Source organism: Microcaecilia unicolor, chromosome 7 (genome assembly GCF_901765095.1).
Source record: "Microcaecilia unicolor chromosome 7, aMicUni1.1, whole genome shotgun sequence".
Taxonomy (NCBI): Eukaryota; Metazoa; Chordata; class Amphibia; order Gymnophiona; family Siphonopidae; genus Microcaecilia; species Microcaecilia unicolor.
In genome coordinates, this window is record NC_044037.1 from 187,663,179 (window position 1) to 187,682,417 (window position 19,239).

Sequence of the window (19,239 nt, forward strand, 5' to 3'; positions counted from 1 at the left end):
AGAGGGCATGAGTTGAAGCTACAGTGTGGTAAATTTAAAACGAATCGGAGAAAATTTTTCTTCACCCAACGTGTAATTAGACTCTGGAATTCGTTTCCGGAGAACGTGGTACGGGCGGTTAGCTTGACGGAGTTTAAAAAGGGGTTAGATAGATTCCTAAAGGACAAGTCCATAGACCGCTATTAAATGGACTTGGAAAAATTCCGCATTTTTAGGTATAACTTGTCTGGAATGTTTTTACGTTTGGGGAGCGTGCCAGGTGCCCTTGACCTGGATTGGCCACTGTCGGTGACAGGATGCTGGGCTAGATGGACCTTTGGTCTTTCCCAGTATGGCACTACTTATGTACTTATGTACTTATCTTTCGGATTCTGGACTCAAAACTAACTCAGAGTACATTTGAGTGTCACAGTGCTTTTCATACTAAAATTGAAAATATGTCAATTTTAGTTCATCCATTAATGGTTAGATTCATGAAGGGTTTATTTCATATTTTACCTCCTATCAAACCACCACGGGTGGCGTGGGATCTCAATGTCGTCCTCACTGCACTTATGAAACACCCGTTCGAACCACTTTGTTCTCGTTCTCTGGTGTTCCTCATGTATAATAGCTCTTACTTCTGCCAGAAGAGTCAATGAACTTCAAGCCCTTGTGGAAGATCCACCTTACATCAGATTCTACCACAACAGGGTTGTACTCAGAACTCACCCCAAATTCCTCCCAAAAGTAGTTTTAGAGTTCCATCTCAACCAGTCTATTGTACTAACTGTCTTCTTTCTTAATTCACATTCTCATCTCATTGCATACCTTAGACTGCAAGTGTGCTCTAGAATACTATCTAGAATGAACAAAACCATCATCGGAAATCCTCCCAGCTTTTTGTATCCTTTGATCCTAATGGATTGGGAATTCCTGTCATGAAGCGTACAATTTTTACTCAGGCTGGACGGACCCTCCATGGCCTGATCACCAATCATAATGTGAGGGCCATGGAGGTCTCAATAGACCATTTCCGCTCTCTATTCAAGACATTTGCAGTGAAGTTACATAGTTTTCTATTCACACTTTCACTACTCACTACTGTCTGGAGCAGTATTCCAGGCTGGATAGCTACTTTGGTCAAGCAGTCCTGCAGAATCTTTTCACTGTTTAAAATCCAATTCCACCTTCCACCTGTTATTTCAGAAGATTCACATTGATTATAAAGTGTTCATGGCGCTGCAGTCTAGGAGAGAGCAGGTTCCCTGATGAAGATATTCGAAACGGGAACGTAGGAACCAGTGCATTACCTAGCAGAAATTGGATCTAGCGCGTTATCAAGAGGAAGTTGGCACAGCATTGAGAAAAAAATATTCGGCAATATTTGACAAGATAAGTGAATCAGTTCTATGTTTTTTTGATATGTTGAATAGCTTTTTTAAAGTCTTAAAAAGACACTCACATGATTGAATATTAAGGACATTGTAATTAAAAATTGAAACAAACAAAAAAAAAACAAATAATGGAGGGTTTTTTGAGTCAGTGATGACTTTTTCTACGTGCTATACAATGAACACTAATGTGTAAAAATAGCCATAGTAGTTGAGACTTTTTCCCTCATTTGCAAAAAAACCTCTGCTACAGCTCTAACCACTAGGCCACTCCTCCACCAGGAAGTGGCCTAGTGCTTAGCGTGGTGGACTTTGGTCCTGGGGAACTGGGTTCGATTCCCCCTGCAGGCACAGGCAGCTCCTTGTGACTCTGGGCAAGTCACTTAACCCTCCATTGCCCCAGGTACAAATAAGTACCTGTATATAATATGTAAGCCGCATTGAACCTGCTATGAGTGGGAAAGCGCAGGGTACAAATGTAACAAATAATAATACTGTACTGCTGGCCCTGTGCATGCGCGATGGGGGCACTCATAGGCGCCGACTCCATGGGTGCTGTGGGTGCTCAAGCACCCCCAATAATTTGGCAGTAGCACGTGACGAAGTGACGTGGGCATAAAGTCCCTCCCGCCCGGTCCTGCTCCTGCTCCCTGCACCGTCCCGACTCCTCCTTGCCCTGCTGCACCGCTGTGGTGTACGACACCCGCTCCTACCTCCCGGCTCCTTCAATGTTCCGGACTGACTCTGTCTCCGTGTTTGCCGTCGGAAGCTTTCCCTCTGGCTCTGCTAACAGTTTCCGGTCCCGCATAGGCGAGATGATCACCATCAGATGCTGTAACAGAGGCAGAGCACAGAGGAGCTTCCGGAGCTGCCGTCGCCGAAGAAGCCCGAACTTAGGAAGTGGTGGTGGGCCGGTGGCCCCGCGCGTGACGAGTGCATGTCCTTGGTCCTCCTGTCCCATCCCTCCCACCCCCGGGCCGGCTCCCGCTCCAGTCCCTGCATGCTCCCTGCCATGGCCCGCCCTGCACAGCTTAATTGTTTCAACTTCCGGGCCCACCAGCAGTGTGCAGCAGTTTCCTGTCCCGCATAGGCGGGAATCGGGTTGCTGCAGCAGAGGGAGAACTCAGGAGTGCAAAGGCAGCTGTGAGTGTGGTGTGCTTCACTGCTTACCGGCGGCCTGGATCATGGAACATTGAAGAAGGGCAGAGAAGACTGAGAGCGAGCCAGAGAGAGGTACGGAAAGGTGCCAGCCTAGCCCCAGATGATATAGGTTTATTTAGGTATTTAGGTGTAGTAGACAGACATAAGCCCATTTTAGACTGGAGAAGATGTCTATGTCAGGAGGATGTGTTCAAATTCCTCCTGTATTATAAGGCTCTGGTGAACATGAAGACGTTTGAAAAATACATACAAGGTCGAGCAGGGGCCAGGGCCACAGCATATTTGCCTGTATATCCAGCAGAAGCTGTGATGTTATAAAAATCCACATGAAAAAAAAAAAGAATGCCTAAAGCTCTTCAGTGAGCAATCTTGTAGCCAGGAACTGAGCCAGTGGGCCCACTTTTTCAAAAAGGGGCCAGTAGTGGGATAGGTAACCCACCTCCACAACCCTGCAATACACAATCACAACTGAGCCCCTGTTCAGACACACCCCAAGACTTACCAGGGGTCTCTCTGGTTTCTAAACAGGGACAAGGTATGGGGGACGGGGACGCACTGCCTGTAAAATTCAGCACCCCCAATCATTTTGAAAAGTTGGCTCCTATGGGGGCACTGCCTCAAAGATTTAAAGTGATGGTGCACTTGGCAGTAGCTGCACTGGGCTCAGTGGTCCATGTCACCCATATGCGACAATATATGCTTGCTGTCCCCAGAGAACACCTGCTACAGGTAAGTAACTTTGCTTTCCTGTGCAGCTCTACTAAGGCAAGCAAACAGTTATGAACTCAGAAAGAATAAAACTGTTTGTGCGTTTTAAAGAAGATTACCAGGACTTCATCTCTATCCTTATTCTTAATAAAACCTCCCATGGGAGGTGGAATGCCTTACTGTTTTCCCTAAGAAATGAGCAAACGCTACTACCAAAATATTTGATGTTAGTTTAATTTTAAATGCCAGAACTTATATCTCGCTTAGACCTACTAGCTCAAAGCGGGTTACAATAAAATACAAAAAAAAAAAATCAACATAATACACCATAATTAAACCAATTAAAACATGTATTAAAATTTCATAATGCAGGTGTTCAGCGCTGCGTGCGTCTGGTAGCGCTATACAAATGCTAATAATTATTATTATATTAATATTTAAACCCCCAAGTATTTTCGGAACAACCAGGTAAAGCTCATCGAAGTTCCATATTCTGACTTTTTTTTAATAGTGCTGTCCTCCTTTCCCCTAAAATCACCACGTTTACAAAGACGCATCAGCCAACACCAAGAGCCGCAACTCCGGTGACCTATAAGTTTCTTGTTTTCGCGGGAAAACTTTACCTCGAGGCAGCTGAATTTCACTTTCCCCGCCCCCTTTCCGCTTTGGCGCCATTTTTCAAAGAGTGACGAGTCCTCCTAGAAGCGCTGAACTACGGACGTAGCCTGGAAGTGATCGACTGTTCTCGGCGTTCGATCTCATCTCCTTGATGTGAATAAGCGCCGCGGGTGACGGTTGCGACGGGTTCTGATAATCGCGTGTTGGTGTTTTGGGGTGCTCGTACCTTACGGCGTCTTTTCCCGGGTGTCTCGTCCCACCGTATACAGGAGGTGATGCCCGCTTCCGGTGCGCTGAAAGCCCGCTCGGGGAACCAACTTGGAGAAGGAGGAGCCGTAGTTGCCGAAAAAGTGATCGGGAGTATGGAAAAGCAGCTTGGTTGGGAATGGTGTAACACTCGGGTCGCTTTGGAGGAGTTGGTGAAACGGCTAAACTGTTCCCTCTGGTAAAAACGTGTTGCCTTCTGCTGACCTATTCCTTGAGCAAGAACAGGCTCTGTTAACGACAGTAATTCATTAAGATCCCCCGCCCCGCCCCGCCCCGCCCGAGAAGAAAAAAAACAACTGATGAACCAGGCCCTGGAAGTAAAGGGAATCAAGTTCCCCTTTTAGATTACTGCTCAAGCCAAAGAGACCGTAGAGTACCAAAACAGGGAAAGGAAGTTTCTTTCATAATCTGAACAGAAAATCTTTGTGGCTGTGAACTACCAAAATACCCAGTTCCAGGCTGGAGATTTTGGGACAGTCCTGGTTTTATGTTTATATCCTAAAGCTGTGTGGGATTTGTAGTGCCTGATTCTGCCCATTTAAATCGCTGCTGCAAGTCCCACAGTGCAACAGGAATGTGGCGGTCAGACGTCAAGAGCAGTTTGAAAATCTCCAGCCTGGAATTGGGTAACTTGGCATCGCTGGAACTAAGGAGGGAATGCATAAATTAGTAAATTTAACAGAAGAGGGTTGGAACTTTACTTTCTTAAATCTGATTCTAGTAGCATGTTACAGCAACATGACTATAGTATCTGATATTTGATTTGAGATGAGGACATGCAGTTGAAGTCCCATTGGATAGTCAGTGTTTTGAGAAAGATGGCCTGAATAGTCACATTAAACCCTGAGCCTAATCTTCACATTTTTCTGCAGTTATGGTCAGATTTAACATAAATTTCCCACTTCAAAAAGAGAATAATCAAAACACATTACATGTCGTCCAAGAAAATTTGGGAAGGAATGAAGAGGGTCATAGCCTCAAACAGCTCCAAGTCAGGGCGACTTGGATCTATAAAGATCTGCTTTTCATGTACGATTTCCTAATGTGGCTGTCCACATGTACTTTATCATACCACAACACCACTTTGTATTTGTTTACACTGGAGTCTTCAAACGCCTCTCCGGTACTATGTAAGCCACATTGAGCCTACAAATAGGTGGGACAATGTGGGATACAAATGTAATAAATAAATAAATCATTAGTAAAAACCTTCCAAAATAATATCCAAAATAGCACCCTATCCTATATAATAAAACGCACCTCCAACATTCTGAAGCTGACTGCATGACTGAGGCATTCCTGCTCTCTGTATCCATCTCCTGAATTGACATCACGTATTTCCGTGTTCGTCACAAGTAGAAGTGACCAACCACACGAGGTTTCTCGGCTTCAGAATGTTGGAGGTGCATTCTATTAAATAGGATTGGTCAGTTCCTTGAAGCACAGCCAGAGCTCAGCGTCCTGCACAGTAACGCTCAGACACCAGAGAGAGAGAGAGAGAGAGAGGAGGGGGGGGGGGGGGTGGGGAGGTATCTGTCACACACACACACTCTCTCACACAGTCACACATTCTCTTGGTCTCATACCCTCAGTCTCACAGAGAGTCTGTGTCTCACACACACTCTCTCTCTTGTACCCACTGTATCTGTGTGAAACACACTCTCACACTGTGTCTCACATACGCACTTGCACACACATTCATTCTCACAGACACACTTGTACCCAGACTCACTCTCTCTCTCACACACACTTGCACATTTACTCTCTCTCATACACAGTCACTCTCACATACAATCTCTCAAACATACACACTCGGAGGAAAACCTTGCTAGCGCCCATTTCATTTGTGTCAGAAACGGGCCTTTTTTACTAGTAAGTGTATATTGTCCAACTTCAATAGTGTCCAAAAAAAGATAGTGCAGTACATTGTTTATGGCAAACACACTTATCTTAAATTAACACACTTATCTTGGACAATATCTTGTGAGCCAGCTTCTCAATTCCCCCAGGTCCAACGGTGGCCAGCTTCTCACTGCTGCATCAGGGTCCAAAAATTGGGGCTACTGTAAAAACAAACAAAAAAAAGAGATCAGGCTTTGTATTGATAATAATAGAAACATTGTAACATAGCTTACTGCTCTTTACCCCGCTATAACATCCAGCTGCTTCCAATTGGTTCTCAGTAATATTTAAAAGATACTGCTTTTGTCCATCCCCACCTCTACTCAATGGAGTAATCACCTTTAGAACTATATACCGCAAGTCATAAATAAATGATTACCAGTCCCAGCACATTATTTAAGTGCTAATCATTTATTTCATGATTTGTGGTGTATAGGTCTACAGTGGATTGCTTTGTTGAGTAGAGGTAGGGATTGATGAAAGGTACTGCTCAGGCAAGACCAGAAGTTGGTCTTCAGTTTGAACACTTTGGTGCCTGTAGGTTTAAATTCTTGTATCGAGTGGTGTCATTTTATTTACATATTTTTCAGCTTGTTCCTGAATGGATTTGAGGGATGGTGTCTGACGTTATCCATTATAAGAGGTAGCCATTTGAATTCTAGTGAGAGCCATGTGGAAGCAGCTGGATGTTATAGCGCTGTAAAGAGAAGCTATGTCACAATGTTACACAGTTCCAGTAAGAAGATCGCATGCTAGTTTGAATTTCAGAAAAACATGTTATAGTAGCTGCAGTACTGACATTAATGGCTAGAATTGGGGGCAATAAATACCACACTGTTTGGGATATAAATTCAGATCTAGGGGGTTGATGCAGAAATATTACCATGTGGTTACAGTGGGGTGGTGATGCAGAAAGGGTTTCAGCTCAGGTGGAAACCTGATTGCTCAAAGTGCATGTAACTGCAGTGTTTAGCCATTCCAGGGCATGCAAAATTTTTAAATTAAAAAAAAAAAAAGTTTTGGAAATGCAAATACCAGGGGAAAAATGTTGCCAGCTCCGGGGCAGCTTGTTGAGAGGTGAGTGGGTGTCTGCTGATACTCCCTCCCTCCTCCCAACTTGACTACACTGCCACGGATACCATGTTACAATGGCCTTCCTTTCTCCATCCTGACCTGATGTCCTGACTAAAAAAAATTAAACCCTGGTGTCTAGTGGCACCCCTACCCACCTGACTCCTCCCCCAGGTACTTCTGACCTCCCACCCAAAAAAATGTAAACATTCCCTGGTCTAGTGGTAACGCCTTCCCTCTCCCCCCTCCCCCCCAAAAATCCCTAGTGTTAATGGCACACCCTCTTCACTCTTGAAAAATAGCACCCTGCCCTGTGCGGTGCATCCTAGGGATGCACTAGGTGGGGCCATTAAAAAAATCCCGTATATAGCAGATTGGCCCCCCCCCCATGGTGCATCCCAGGATGCTGCCAGTTTTCAAGATGGGCGCTAGAGGCGGGGGCGAGTAGATTTCGCTCCTGCTTCTTAAGGTATGAAGTAGAGAGGTGCAGGGATACCTGGGGCTTGGATTGGGTGGGTGCCACTAAACACCGGGAAGTGGGGCTTCTGTTTTTAGTTTGGGGGGCATCAGAGATACCTGGGGGAGGAGAGGTTAGGAGTGCTTCTAGACACCAGGGATTTTTTTTTTTTTGAGTAAGGGAAAGGGGGTTCTGCTAGACACTATGGAGTAGTATTTTTTATTTTTTTTTTATTGTGTGTGGGGTGGGGGAAATGCCACTAGGCATCGGGCTTTATTATTATTTTTTTAGCTGGATTGTTGGATGGGGCTGGAGAGGCCTGCCTGGAGCTGATGCAGGCCCACCGGAGACTTTTTTTTTTTTTCTGGTTAAATGTCACCCTTCAGTCACTGATCAGGCACTTGACAGGAAGGGTGCTATTTTGCAGTGAGCTATTACCGCCACAATTTTAATGCAGCAGTAATTTGCATGCTTATTGATTATGGTATGCAGCTGTATGCGGCTGCGTTATGGAGAAAACTTATCTTGAGCTGAAGGAGACCTTTGTTGCCCTGAAGTAGTAGTACGAAACATAGCTATGTCTGCAGCATATTGTTCTCCACAACAGCAGCGTTAATTTCAAAAATGTTTTCAGATAAGTTTCATGTTATTGATTGATTTTTCAATGAAAATATTTTAGCACTATATAGAAACAAGTTTTAAAAGGAGATTTTGGTAATATAAAGTTGAAAAACAGACCAATGAGGCATCTTAGCAGTGTGGCATTGAGTGTCTCTTTAGGTACTGATGGAGATATGAGCCACTTCTGATGGTCCTAAAAAAAAATAGCTTTTAAAATTTCTTTTTGAAATTGCTAAACAATTAGTTAGTCGTAGACGCCGGCTATGGGGGCGCTGCTGTGGGTGCTTGAGCGCCCTCAAAGCCTCAGAGCACTGCCAGCCTGCAGTCATCCAAAACGGGAGAACTCAGAAGCTCTGCTTCTGTTAATGTGTATATGCTGGCCTGGGGTTGCTCCTCCTGAGTCCCCACTAACCATGAAGCTAATAATTAAAAAAAAAGAAAAAACACAGTGTGCTCTATACACAGCTGAACTGAAAGTGGGGCAGATGTGAAAGAGAGTGGGAACCATTTCCTGGCTGCACCACTGTATGAGGAAGGGCTGGGAGATCTGGGCCTGAAGCAGCTTACTGGCTGCTTCACATTGGACAGGGCCCAGGAGGCTGGCTAAACATGAGTGCAGTTCAGCAGCAGCCGGCATCCTAATCTCCCAATCCACTGATTGACCACTTCTCCTCCTGCAGCCTTTTCCGACTATCATGGGAAACTCCAGGTGAGAGCTGAGCTCTGTTTTTCACTAAGAGGCAGCGAGCAGGGCGGTTTAAATGTGAAGATTCAGGGAGGGACTGAGAGGGTGAGTGAGGACTTGTGTGGACACAGGTAGGGTAGGGATTGGAACTAAGTTGGGTAGGGAATATATATATATATATATATATATATATAGGGGGATGTTAAGGAACTCTTTCATCATGCACTTCTAAAATGGAGCTGTGGATGTAGAATGGGTATAAAGGGGCTGCTGAAAGATCAATGGTGGTCTTAAGGGTTTCTAAGACCATAGAAGGGGTGATGGAAAAGAAGGCTGGGAAGGAAATAAGACAAAACAAAAGGTTAGAGGCTGGGGAGAAGGGGTGAGGCGCTGGGGCAGACGAAAGTAGAGTTGGAAAAGGCAGGAGCGAGTAAAGACTAGAAATGGGTAACAACCATGGAAGTAGTGGAAAAGGTGTAAGTAAGTGTGATGTGAAAGATGGGGCTGAAGACTGAAGGGGTAGAGAGACAAGAAACAAGACAGAGAAAAAACGTCAGTGTAGAAAAGGAAGAAGATAAGAGGAAAAACAAGAAATGATAAATGGGCAAGAAACCTTGGAAAAGAAGGTAGAAGACAGAAAAAACTAAAGTGGGACCAGTCTTCGATTCTGTTTACAATACTGCAAATGTATAATCAACTTCTAGGAAGCCAAATATATTTTTGTGAACCTACTCTATTTTGCTGAGTGATAAAAAGTTACTGCTCAAGCTGTCTCCCATTCAGGTTGTTGCTACAGATGTAAAATGAGTTAATATCCTTGATTTGCATTGGTGTATATAGTTCATTTTTCATTTGCAGTACTTAGTATTGGCATTGGGTGTCCTCTGATTTTGTGAGCTATTCAGAAGATCAGCAATGCAATCTAAGACTATTTCTTTTTTGGTGGTGGCAGCGGAGGGAGAATAACTAAGTTATGTTCTGCAACCCCAATCATTTTGAAAGGTTGGCTCCTCTGTATAGAGTGACGTGTGAAATAGTTTGGTGTGGGTTTCTTCTGAGTCTTATATTTGCCTCCACCACTGAGTGTGTTTTGGCCCATTGATTATAGTATGCTGCAGAAGGTTTCCTGTGAAAGTTTTGCAGTATAGCCATGGTTCTATCACAAAGCTTTCTGCATTTATTTATTAGGATTTATTTACCGCCTTTCTGAAGGAATTCACTCAAGGCGGTGTATTGTAAAAATAGATCAAACATGAGCAATAGACAATTACAGCAGTAAAAATATTCAAAAACAATACAAAGTATGGCATGGTATACTATTTACAATGTCAACACAACACGTAATAGAGCATTATAATTGATAGTGAAGGGTAAAGCAAAGATGTAACATATAGATAGGTAAGAAAGTAGGAAGAGTTAGAAAGTAAGGTGATTGATTTTAAAGAAAGTTGCACATGAGGTCAGAGAGATGGTTAAATATTATCTCAGCTAGGGTAGGAGTGGATAAACATGTCTTGCTGCAGTATATGCAGCCTGAGTCATTCCTTGTGTGTGTGAGTGAGACTAACAAGTTAGTTACTTCTTCCATTAAAGACCTGGTTGAAGAGCCAAGCTTTCACCTGCTTCCTGAAGTAGAGGTAGTCTTGTGTTAAGCAGAGCCTTTCAGGCAATGCATTCCAGAGTGTGGGGGCTACTCCGGAGAAGGCTCACTTGCGGGTATCACATCCTGTAATGTCTTTTGGAGAGGGCGTGGTTAGTGAAAGTCCTTGGGGAAGACCTTAGTGTCCTTGGCGGTGTGTGGAGGATCATCCTATTTTTCAGGTACTCAGGGCCATTGACCCCTAGGGTAATTTTCACACTGCCTACATTATTGAAATTGCTTTTACTGGCAGTGTTCAAAGTGCACATACATGATACTTTTCACTTTGAAAATTGCTAAGGGAAACGTAGTTGTCTTTTTTTTTTTTTTTTTTTTTGTATAAAATAACGTATGTAGTTTTTGGATTTGTAGATGGTCAGGATGTAAGAAATTAGTAATTAAAAAGTGTACATTGTTGCAATCTATTACCCTAGGAACATTGCTGCTAAATATGGAATACTATGCATACTTTCTCCTGTAGGGAGAGTTGTCCATTTTCAAATAGCCCATTTCTGCTAGTAAACATTAGCCATGGAGATGGTTTTGAAAATTTCCCCTCTATAGGCTGGTATGTTGAGAGTTGGCACTTCTTAATATATAGGTAGCTCACAAGACTTTTCTTGCACTAGCATATATAGGGCCCTGTTTACAAAGGTGCGTTAGCGTTTTTAACGCTCCTACAATTAGTGCACGCGCTAACCGTGTAGGCGTGTACACAGTTAACTCGCATTAAAAATGTTAACGTGCCTATAACGCGGCTTAGTAAACAGGGCCCTTAATGCAATAAGTGTATGTACAGTGTTACTATATTATTAGGGACTGCTTGTAGAGCACTTTCGAATATAAAATTCACATGTTTTGTAATATCTGTTGCTGTTGGTATGTTTTGAAGATTGTTGCTGTGCCCCAGTGGCATATATTGGGTCTCCAGCACTGGCAGAGGGTGGCAGCAGTATTTATATTTTTACTCCCCAAAGCACACATTGCATTTGCCCCTTCCCTACCCAGCAAACGTGGGCGCTAGAGGCCAATAGCGCCATACTAGCTCCAGCATTTGCTTCTGCCAGATGATCCTCCCTTATCAGCAGGCAGCGCGCCATACAAGGGCGCAGCTCCCACTGCAAACCCTATGCCAGCTCGAGCTGGCATTAGGGTTTGCTGAGCAAGGAAGGAATGGGGAAGACCAGCAGAAGAGGTTTGATAGATCTGGGATTTTCTCCTGGACCTGTCAAACCTAAGCCTGCCCACCCCAAAAACAAGGCTCGGAGCTCCGATGGACCTTCAGGCCCACCCCTACCCCCCAAACACTAAAAAGACCCTGGTGGTCCAGTGGGACCAGTAGTCCCCACCCCCATCAATGAAGAGACCCTGGTGGTCTAGTGGGACCTGTTGCCCTCCTCAAGGCACCCCCCCCCCATGGCCTACCTCAACGTCCTACTCCCTCCTTCAGCCCTCTCTTCTTGTCAGGTCTTCTTCTGTCGGGGGGGGGGGGGGGGGGGGGTCGGATCTGGCCGAGGTGAGGGCCTGCAGGTCCACAGGACAACTTCTGCGGGAAGATTGTACCTTGGGTGCATGCCTCCCACAGAAGTACTCCTATGATCAGAGCTAATAGCGCACATGAATTTGCATGCTATTAACTTTGATCATAGGGGTGTTATTGCCCCGCGCTATTATGGCACTAATTTTAGAGCGCTGTTCGGATCAGCATGGGATTTTTGGTCATTTTTGATCAAAACACAGCTGACTGCAGAAGAGTGCAGGCAGGCCTGGTGTTTCTTTATATTTGCTCTTCCTGCCACTAGTGTGTCTTCAGCCCATACAATTTACAGCTCAGATCAACTTGGTTGGTGCTTTGCAGATATCTATCCTGCTCTAGAGGACATACGGGCAAGAGAAGCACCTGGCCTGCCATTCCACTGACTTCATTCTTCTTTTCTGCTGGGACTGGGGTCAGGCAGTAAGTGAGGAGGTTACTAAAAAGGTGGGAGAGAAAAGAGGTGATGGACAGTGCTTGAGCAAGGGGCAAAGGCATTACTAGGCACTTAAAAGAAATCAGGCCTTAGGACCTTGGAGACACTTTCCAAGATTTTGATTACTAAAGCAATAATCATGATCTGTCCAACCCTATCAAAAATGATCCTTAAGACAGATGCTGTGGCATCATACTTTTAAATACCATCTCAGGAACAGCATCGCTACTTTCCTGCAGTGCCAACTGTGTGATACATTATGAAGTGATTTGTATAAAATAGCCAAAAAGACCACTCAGAACTAGGGCTGCATTTCTAAAGTAGGTTATGAAAACTGTAAGGCTGTTTATAGCTATTCTGCATGCTGTTTTTGTTTCTTTAATTTGTAGTTTTTCAGTTTGTATTTTGTATTTCTTTTCCTTGCTTTTTATTCTTAAATTTTTTTAGGGCTGCATTTAGATGAAAATTTGTAATCCCAATTAATGGTGTGTTGTTTAATTTCATTCTCACTGTAGCTCCTTGTGACTCTGGGCAGTGGAGGATTAAGTGACTTGCCCAGAGTCACAAGGAACTGCAGTGGGAACAAAACTAAATAACATACCTTTTAAACGTTTAACATTTTAATCAAAATGCAGCCCTACTCGGAACCCACTGCAGTGCTGCCATACCATAACGGCACTGCTAAGACTCGAACAATATCCACCTTACCTATGAAAAAATGGAGCATCAACAGCAAAATATTACATCATCACCTTGAATACCAATAGGTTTATTACTGGGAAAAGAGAATAAGTAGTACTGCTACAGATGTTTACGTAGAATCTACACACTAGCAAAATCCTTCACCTCGGTCACACATGTAAAATACAGAGAAATCTCTACCAAATACAGAACAATGGACCAAAAATTAGAAAAGGAGATAATGTGACAAATACCTAAGTTTAAAAATAATTCCTGCCACCCCAGATAAATAAAGGCTTTTTCTAACGTCATGCCAGGTTATAGGGCTGTTTCTCATGGAGCAATTAGATACCGTATAATGTAATTTTTACATTATAAACATTTTTGAAATATTCTCTCCTTTATAATAGTTACGTATTTTGATATGGAATGTAAACTTAAAATATAAAGATTAGAGAGAAAGGGGCCCTTTATAAAAACTGCGATAAGAAATGGATAGCGCGTCTTTACGCAGGCCTTTCCTACTTGCTAAACCCATTTCTACTGTGGCTGTCAAAATGGGCTTTTTCCTTTTTGTTTTATTTTTAGCCATGCACTGTTAGCATTAGTGTGTGGCCGTTTAAAAAAAAAATTAGACAACTCGTAAAGAGAAGAACAAACCTCCACAATACTTGGCACAAACAAAAAGACAGTGGAGGTGATCAATCATGCAGAACTGACTTTACTGGCTTTGCAGATGACTCGACATGGGCTGTGTTTCGGTTATACAGCCTGCATCAGGATTTCTTACATCTTCCAAATATACTGGACACGTAATTAGGGTTAAATAGGTCGGAAGTCAGTGATCTCAAAGGTCAGCTGAAGCGTTCACGTGGACACAAAGTGCAGTTGACCTTTGGGATTGTTGATTTTTGACTTGTTTGGCCTTCATTGCATGTCCAGTATATTTGGATTTACCAGCTTATGATGTTTGTTATATAGATTATTATTCTGGATGATGTAAGACTCCTGATGCATGCTTGAGGCATGGCCCGTGTCGAGTTGCCTGTGAAGCTAGTGGAGTCGGTTCTGTGTGATTGGTCATTGGTTATCTCCACTGTTTTTTTGTTTGTTCATTTCAAAAAATTACCAAAGGAGTACCTGCCGCCTCCTAAGGGTTCCTGCATTATGGGCACACTAATCCTCCACTAATGAGTGGAGGAGTGGCCTAGTGGTTAGAGCACCGGTCTTGCAATCCAGAGGTGGCCGGTTCAAATCCCACTGCTGCTCCTTGTGATCTTGGGCAAGTCACTTAACCCTCCATTACCTCAGGTACAGACTTAGATTGTGAGCCCTCCTGGGATAGAGTAATATCCAGAGTATCTGAATGTAACTTACCTTGAGCTACTACTGAAAAAGGTGTGAGCAAAATCTAAATAAATAAATACAGAAATGGAAACCCCAAGAACAATGCAACACTGAAAAAAGAGAAATGCATTTTCTCTTGTAGTGACCAAAATTCTTGCTGTACAGTGCCTTGAGTGAATTCCTTCAAAAAGGTGGTAAATAACTCCTATTAAATAAAATACAAGGGGGCTCTTTTATAAAGCGTCAGTAAGCCCAACGCAGGCTTACCGCATGATAATTTAAACTGCTGGCCCAATGTGGCCACTGGCGGTAGTTCTGGCTCGAGTGCGTGCCATTTCCGGCATGTTGAAATTTTTTTTCTAGCGTAGCACTAACCTGGTGGTAATCAGGCATCACTGCACGCTGCCTGGTTACTGCCAGGTTACCGCGAGAGTCCTTACCGCCTCCTCAGTGGGTGGTGGTAGGTGCTTCCTGCCGCATGGCCACACAGTAAGAGTTATCTTGCCACATGGCCATTTTGGGGGGCTTTTTACTTGCTGTAGTAAAAATGGCTGTGGCGCATGGGAAAAACGGCCTCCACCTTTCTCGCAGCTTATTAAAAGGACTCCAAAGATGTCAGAGAGATACATTTGCCAAAGTTAACATATTCCAATTTACTCAATTCTAAATAAAATATATTTTTCGACCTATATTATGTGGTCATTTTTATTTTTACAATCATGTTGGTGCCAGTTACTTTTCTGCTTTGCTCTTTCTTCTCTTAACTCTCCACTATCTAGTCCTTTTGCTATTTCTCCTCTGTTCCATCTTCCCTTACCTCCGTCTTTGTCATATTGGTCTTTCCTTTTTTCTCTTCTGTGTTGTCTGTTCACTCAATATCACCCCTCCTTGCCCTCTATAGTCTTGTCTCCCTCTTTTTACCTTTCAGCCTTCCATCTACTTCTCCCACCTCCTTCCTAGCCATTTTTACCCAGTCTCTTATTCTCTTCTGTCTCAACCTATCCTCAGACCACCTTCTACTTACCCCTCCACATCACTCATTTACTTCATTCTTTGTTATCCCTTCACTAGTGCCAGCTTCCTTCTGCATCCTGTCCTCCTCCTGTCTCTTATCCCATTCAGTCTACTACTACTACTACCATTTAACATTTCTAAAGCGCTACTAGGGTTACACAGCGCTGTACAATTTACATAGAAAGACAGTCCCTGCTCAAAGAGCTTACAATCTAAAGGACAAATGTACAGTTAGTCAAGTAGGGGTCATCAAATTGGGGCATTCTAGATTTCCTGAAAGGTATAAAGGTTAGGTGCCGAAAGCAACATTGAAGAGGTGGGCTTTGAGTAAGGATTTGAAGATGGGTAGGGAGGGGGCTTGGCGTAAGGGCTCAGGAAGTTTATTCCAAGCATAGTCTCTGGTTACCTCCTTTCACCACCTTTGGAGCTCTTGTTTCCATTCTCCTCTCACTCATTTTCTTGCCAAACCACTACCTGTGGTCTATCCTACATGGTTACAGCATCTCCCCTCTTTTACATCTGCTTCAAATGCTATTGATGCTCCATTTGTTTTGACTCTCAGCTCTCTAACTGCAATCAGACATTGAAAATAAAAATGTGGGTCCCTTGAGTCTGTGTGCGTTAAAGGCCTGCCATATTCCTACCTTGTCTGATACAGACTTATTGTTTCCGAGGGGTGGGAAAGCAGTAGGGTCTTGAGTGCAGGTATTTGCTCAAAGGGCCAATGCTTGCTTTTCTGTGTTTTTTTTCCCACCTGTTCCTCTAGCACCTCCCCCCCACACCTTAGGCTTTTACCCTGAGACCATGGCCCTCTCCCATCCCCTGATCCCATTTCGGGATGCTATGGCTGTACTTGGCTCAAAAATATAAACACAAGGAAAGAGAGAATATCGCATGTAAGGAATGGCTGCAGAAGACAAGAAAACTTGCAGCCTTAACTGTGAAGCAAACCATGCTATACCCAGACGTTTGTATATCATTTCTAAATGAGATTGGTTTAATTATTGATTGTGGTTTAATTAATTATTGATTGGGATTTATTAACTGCCTTATGAAGAGATTTAACCAAGGCAATGTACAGTAGGTATATAGTAATAAGTGAATAACTCTTGTGTGAGGTACATTTTATAGTATAAGAACAGTAATACACACATTAACTTCAGTCCTTTTATCAAAATGTGAGCCAGGTGCTTAAGGAAGATTTATTAACTTCTACTCAGAATTATTTTTTGTTATACTCTTATGTTTGTAATTTTTTCTAGTATGTACAGTGCCCTTTAAAAGTCTTCACACTCTGATGTTTGAAAAATATAATTCAAATATGGTGAACTAGAAGTTTGTTTCACAGACTAACACAAAACCTGTTATAACTTTTTTGATAGCTGAGAGGCTAATGACATTCTTTGCTTTGGTCATTACTGGGAAAAATGTTGAGAATGTCTGGAAGCAAAATAACTCTCTGAAAATTTAACAGAATGGGATGAAACTTGGCCTAGAGGAAAACTGGTGAAAAGATACTTCATGTTAGAAAATGGGCCCGATCAGATCAGAGCTTCAAGAGAAATAAGCCCTCCTGCTTCCCAAAGGAGTCCCAATTCATTTATAATTGAGAAGCCGTTCTAGCTTATGTACAGTGAAACACAGCAGTTAGGGAATGGCTTTATTTTCTCCACTATTCTCTATGCCCCCCCATCCCTTAGCGTACCTTCCCAACTGTCTCACCCACAAACAACCCCCTGCAACTACCTTCCAAGCTACTCTCATAACTACCTCAAAATCACCCTACTTCCATTTTCCCCTCAATTTTGATACCTACCCCCAACACGAAACTAAGCCTTCTATCTCCCAGGAACAAAACTGATCCTTCTTTCCTCTAAGTAAAGGGTCATGTATTTGATATAGTGCCTTTCTGTGGTACAGCCAAAGCAGTTTACATTTAGTATTATATGCAATTAGTTTCTCTTTTCCTAGTGGGCTCACAGTCTAAAGTTTTTGTAGCTGGGACAATGGAGTATTAGTGATAGAACAGTTACACACGTATGCAAGTGTAGAGAGGAATTCTGAGCCATGCTTCATCATTTCCCCACTTGTTAGAAAAGCCTATTCAGTTTCTAAATTACCTAGGATTTTGTCTTTATACATAAGACAGAAGGGAGCCTTATGTCTGCAGGAATCAAGGTGGAAAATAGGTCTGATATGGCCTAACAGCCAAGGTGATAGAGGCAATTGCTGTGACAGTAGGCGTGCTGTGAACAATTATGGAAGACAGTGGGTGGATAAAGGATTGTGAGATCGAGTAAAAGATAATGGGGGAGGATGGAGTTAGTGTTGGATTACATATGGGAAGTTATCTGTGTGGATGCATCCTAACTGATTAGACTGGGCCATTTTGATCTTTTAACTAATGCCATTTACTGTGGGAGCCTTTTACTAAGCTGCATAAAAGGTAGCCTGCTCTATGATTAGGGCATGGTTTCCCCGCGCACTGAGGCCACTTTTAGTGCAGCTGTAAAATGGCTGATTTTTCATTTCTTCAATTAATGGCTGTGTATTAACATCCCAATTAGCTCGCGAGTCGTTAGCGACACCTATTTAGTAGGCAGAAAGGGCTCATGCGCTAACAATGCACTAATCAGTAAGCATTCGTCAGTGTGGCTGCACTAACCGATTAACGCTGGGTACGCCTACTTTCCTCCCTCAAATGCATGTGAAGCATGCACAGATGCCAACACTTCCACAGGATGCCTGAGCGTGCCCCGCAGTAGTGTATTTTCGTGCACGGTAAGCGTGTGTTAGTGCTTACCGCCCCTTAGCAAAAGGACCCCTACATCTTCTATATAAATAATTCTCACCTCCAACGTTCAGTGAAGCACTGAATGTACTGTTCCTAGGGTAGGCTGTCAGGACCACTCACCCTCCTAGGCTGTCACCACCACTCACCCTCACTCATAGACCCGCCCTCAGCCACGCCCCTTCCGGACATTATTCTCAATCCCAACGTTCTAATGAAGCCACATTTTTCCCCTCCAACTTCTGTCATGGTGTAGATCGAGCTGGCACCATGACTGCCCCGCCCTCGCGTCAAACGTCATGACGTCGAGGGCGGAGCCACGGAGGAACCGACTCCCCGCTGCGGCTGCCTGCCTGTACTCACCATCCAGCCTCCCTCACCTGCACCCCCACTCAATTGTGCACACCGCCCTCTCTATCCACTCCCTCCCACTCGCCACTGCACCCGCTACTATCTCACTCCCTCTCCCGAGTCCCCCCATGGCCGTCGCTCACTCGCATTCCCCCCCCCCCCCGGAGGATGCCACTCACCCCCCCCAAGGTCCACGGAGGCAGCGCTTAAAACTTCTGCGACTTCACAGCAAGAGCTGTCGCTCACTCGCCACTCACTCCCCGAGGTCGACGGAGCCAGCGCTTGTAAAGTTATGCGAGCTGACAGCAAGAGAAGCACAGTACAGCAGCGTTGAGTTCAACTTTCCCCTTCTCTCTCTGCATCCCGCCCTCATTTCCTGTCTTGCTCACAGAGAAGGGGAAAGCTGAACGCGACGCTGCTGTACTGTGCTTCTCTTGCTGTCAGCTCGCATAACTTTAAAGCGCTGGCTCCGTCGACCTCAGGGGCTGAGTGGCGGCCTCCGGGGGGGGGGGGGGGCAAATGAACAACGGCCCTGGCGGGGGGGGGGGGGGAGAACGCCTGCCCCGCAACCCTGTCTTTCGCT

General features: G+C 44.1%; 1 protein-coding gene across 1 annotated transcript in view; it reads left to right on the forward strand.

Moving 5' to 3' along the window:
- Window positions 1–3,917: 3,917 nt before the first annotated feature.
- Window positions 3,918–19,239, forward strand: part of BARD1 (BRCA1 associated RING domain 1) — a 169,770-nt gene continuing 154,448 nt past the window's right edge. The window contains exon 1 of the mRNA XM_030210467.1: window positions 3,918–4,305. Within this exon, the coding sequence (XP_030066327.1) occupies window positions 4,136–4,305 (170 nt within the window). The 5' untranslated portion in view covers window positions 3,918–4,135. The remainder of the gene's footprint in view (window positions 4,306–19,239) is intronic.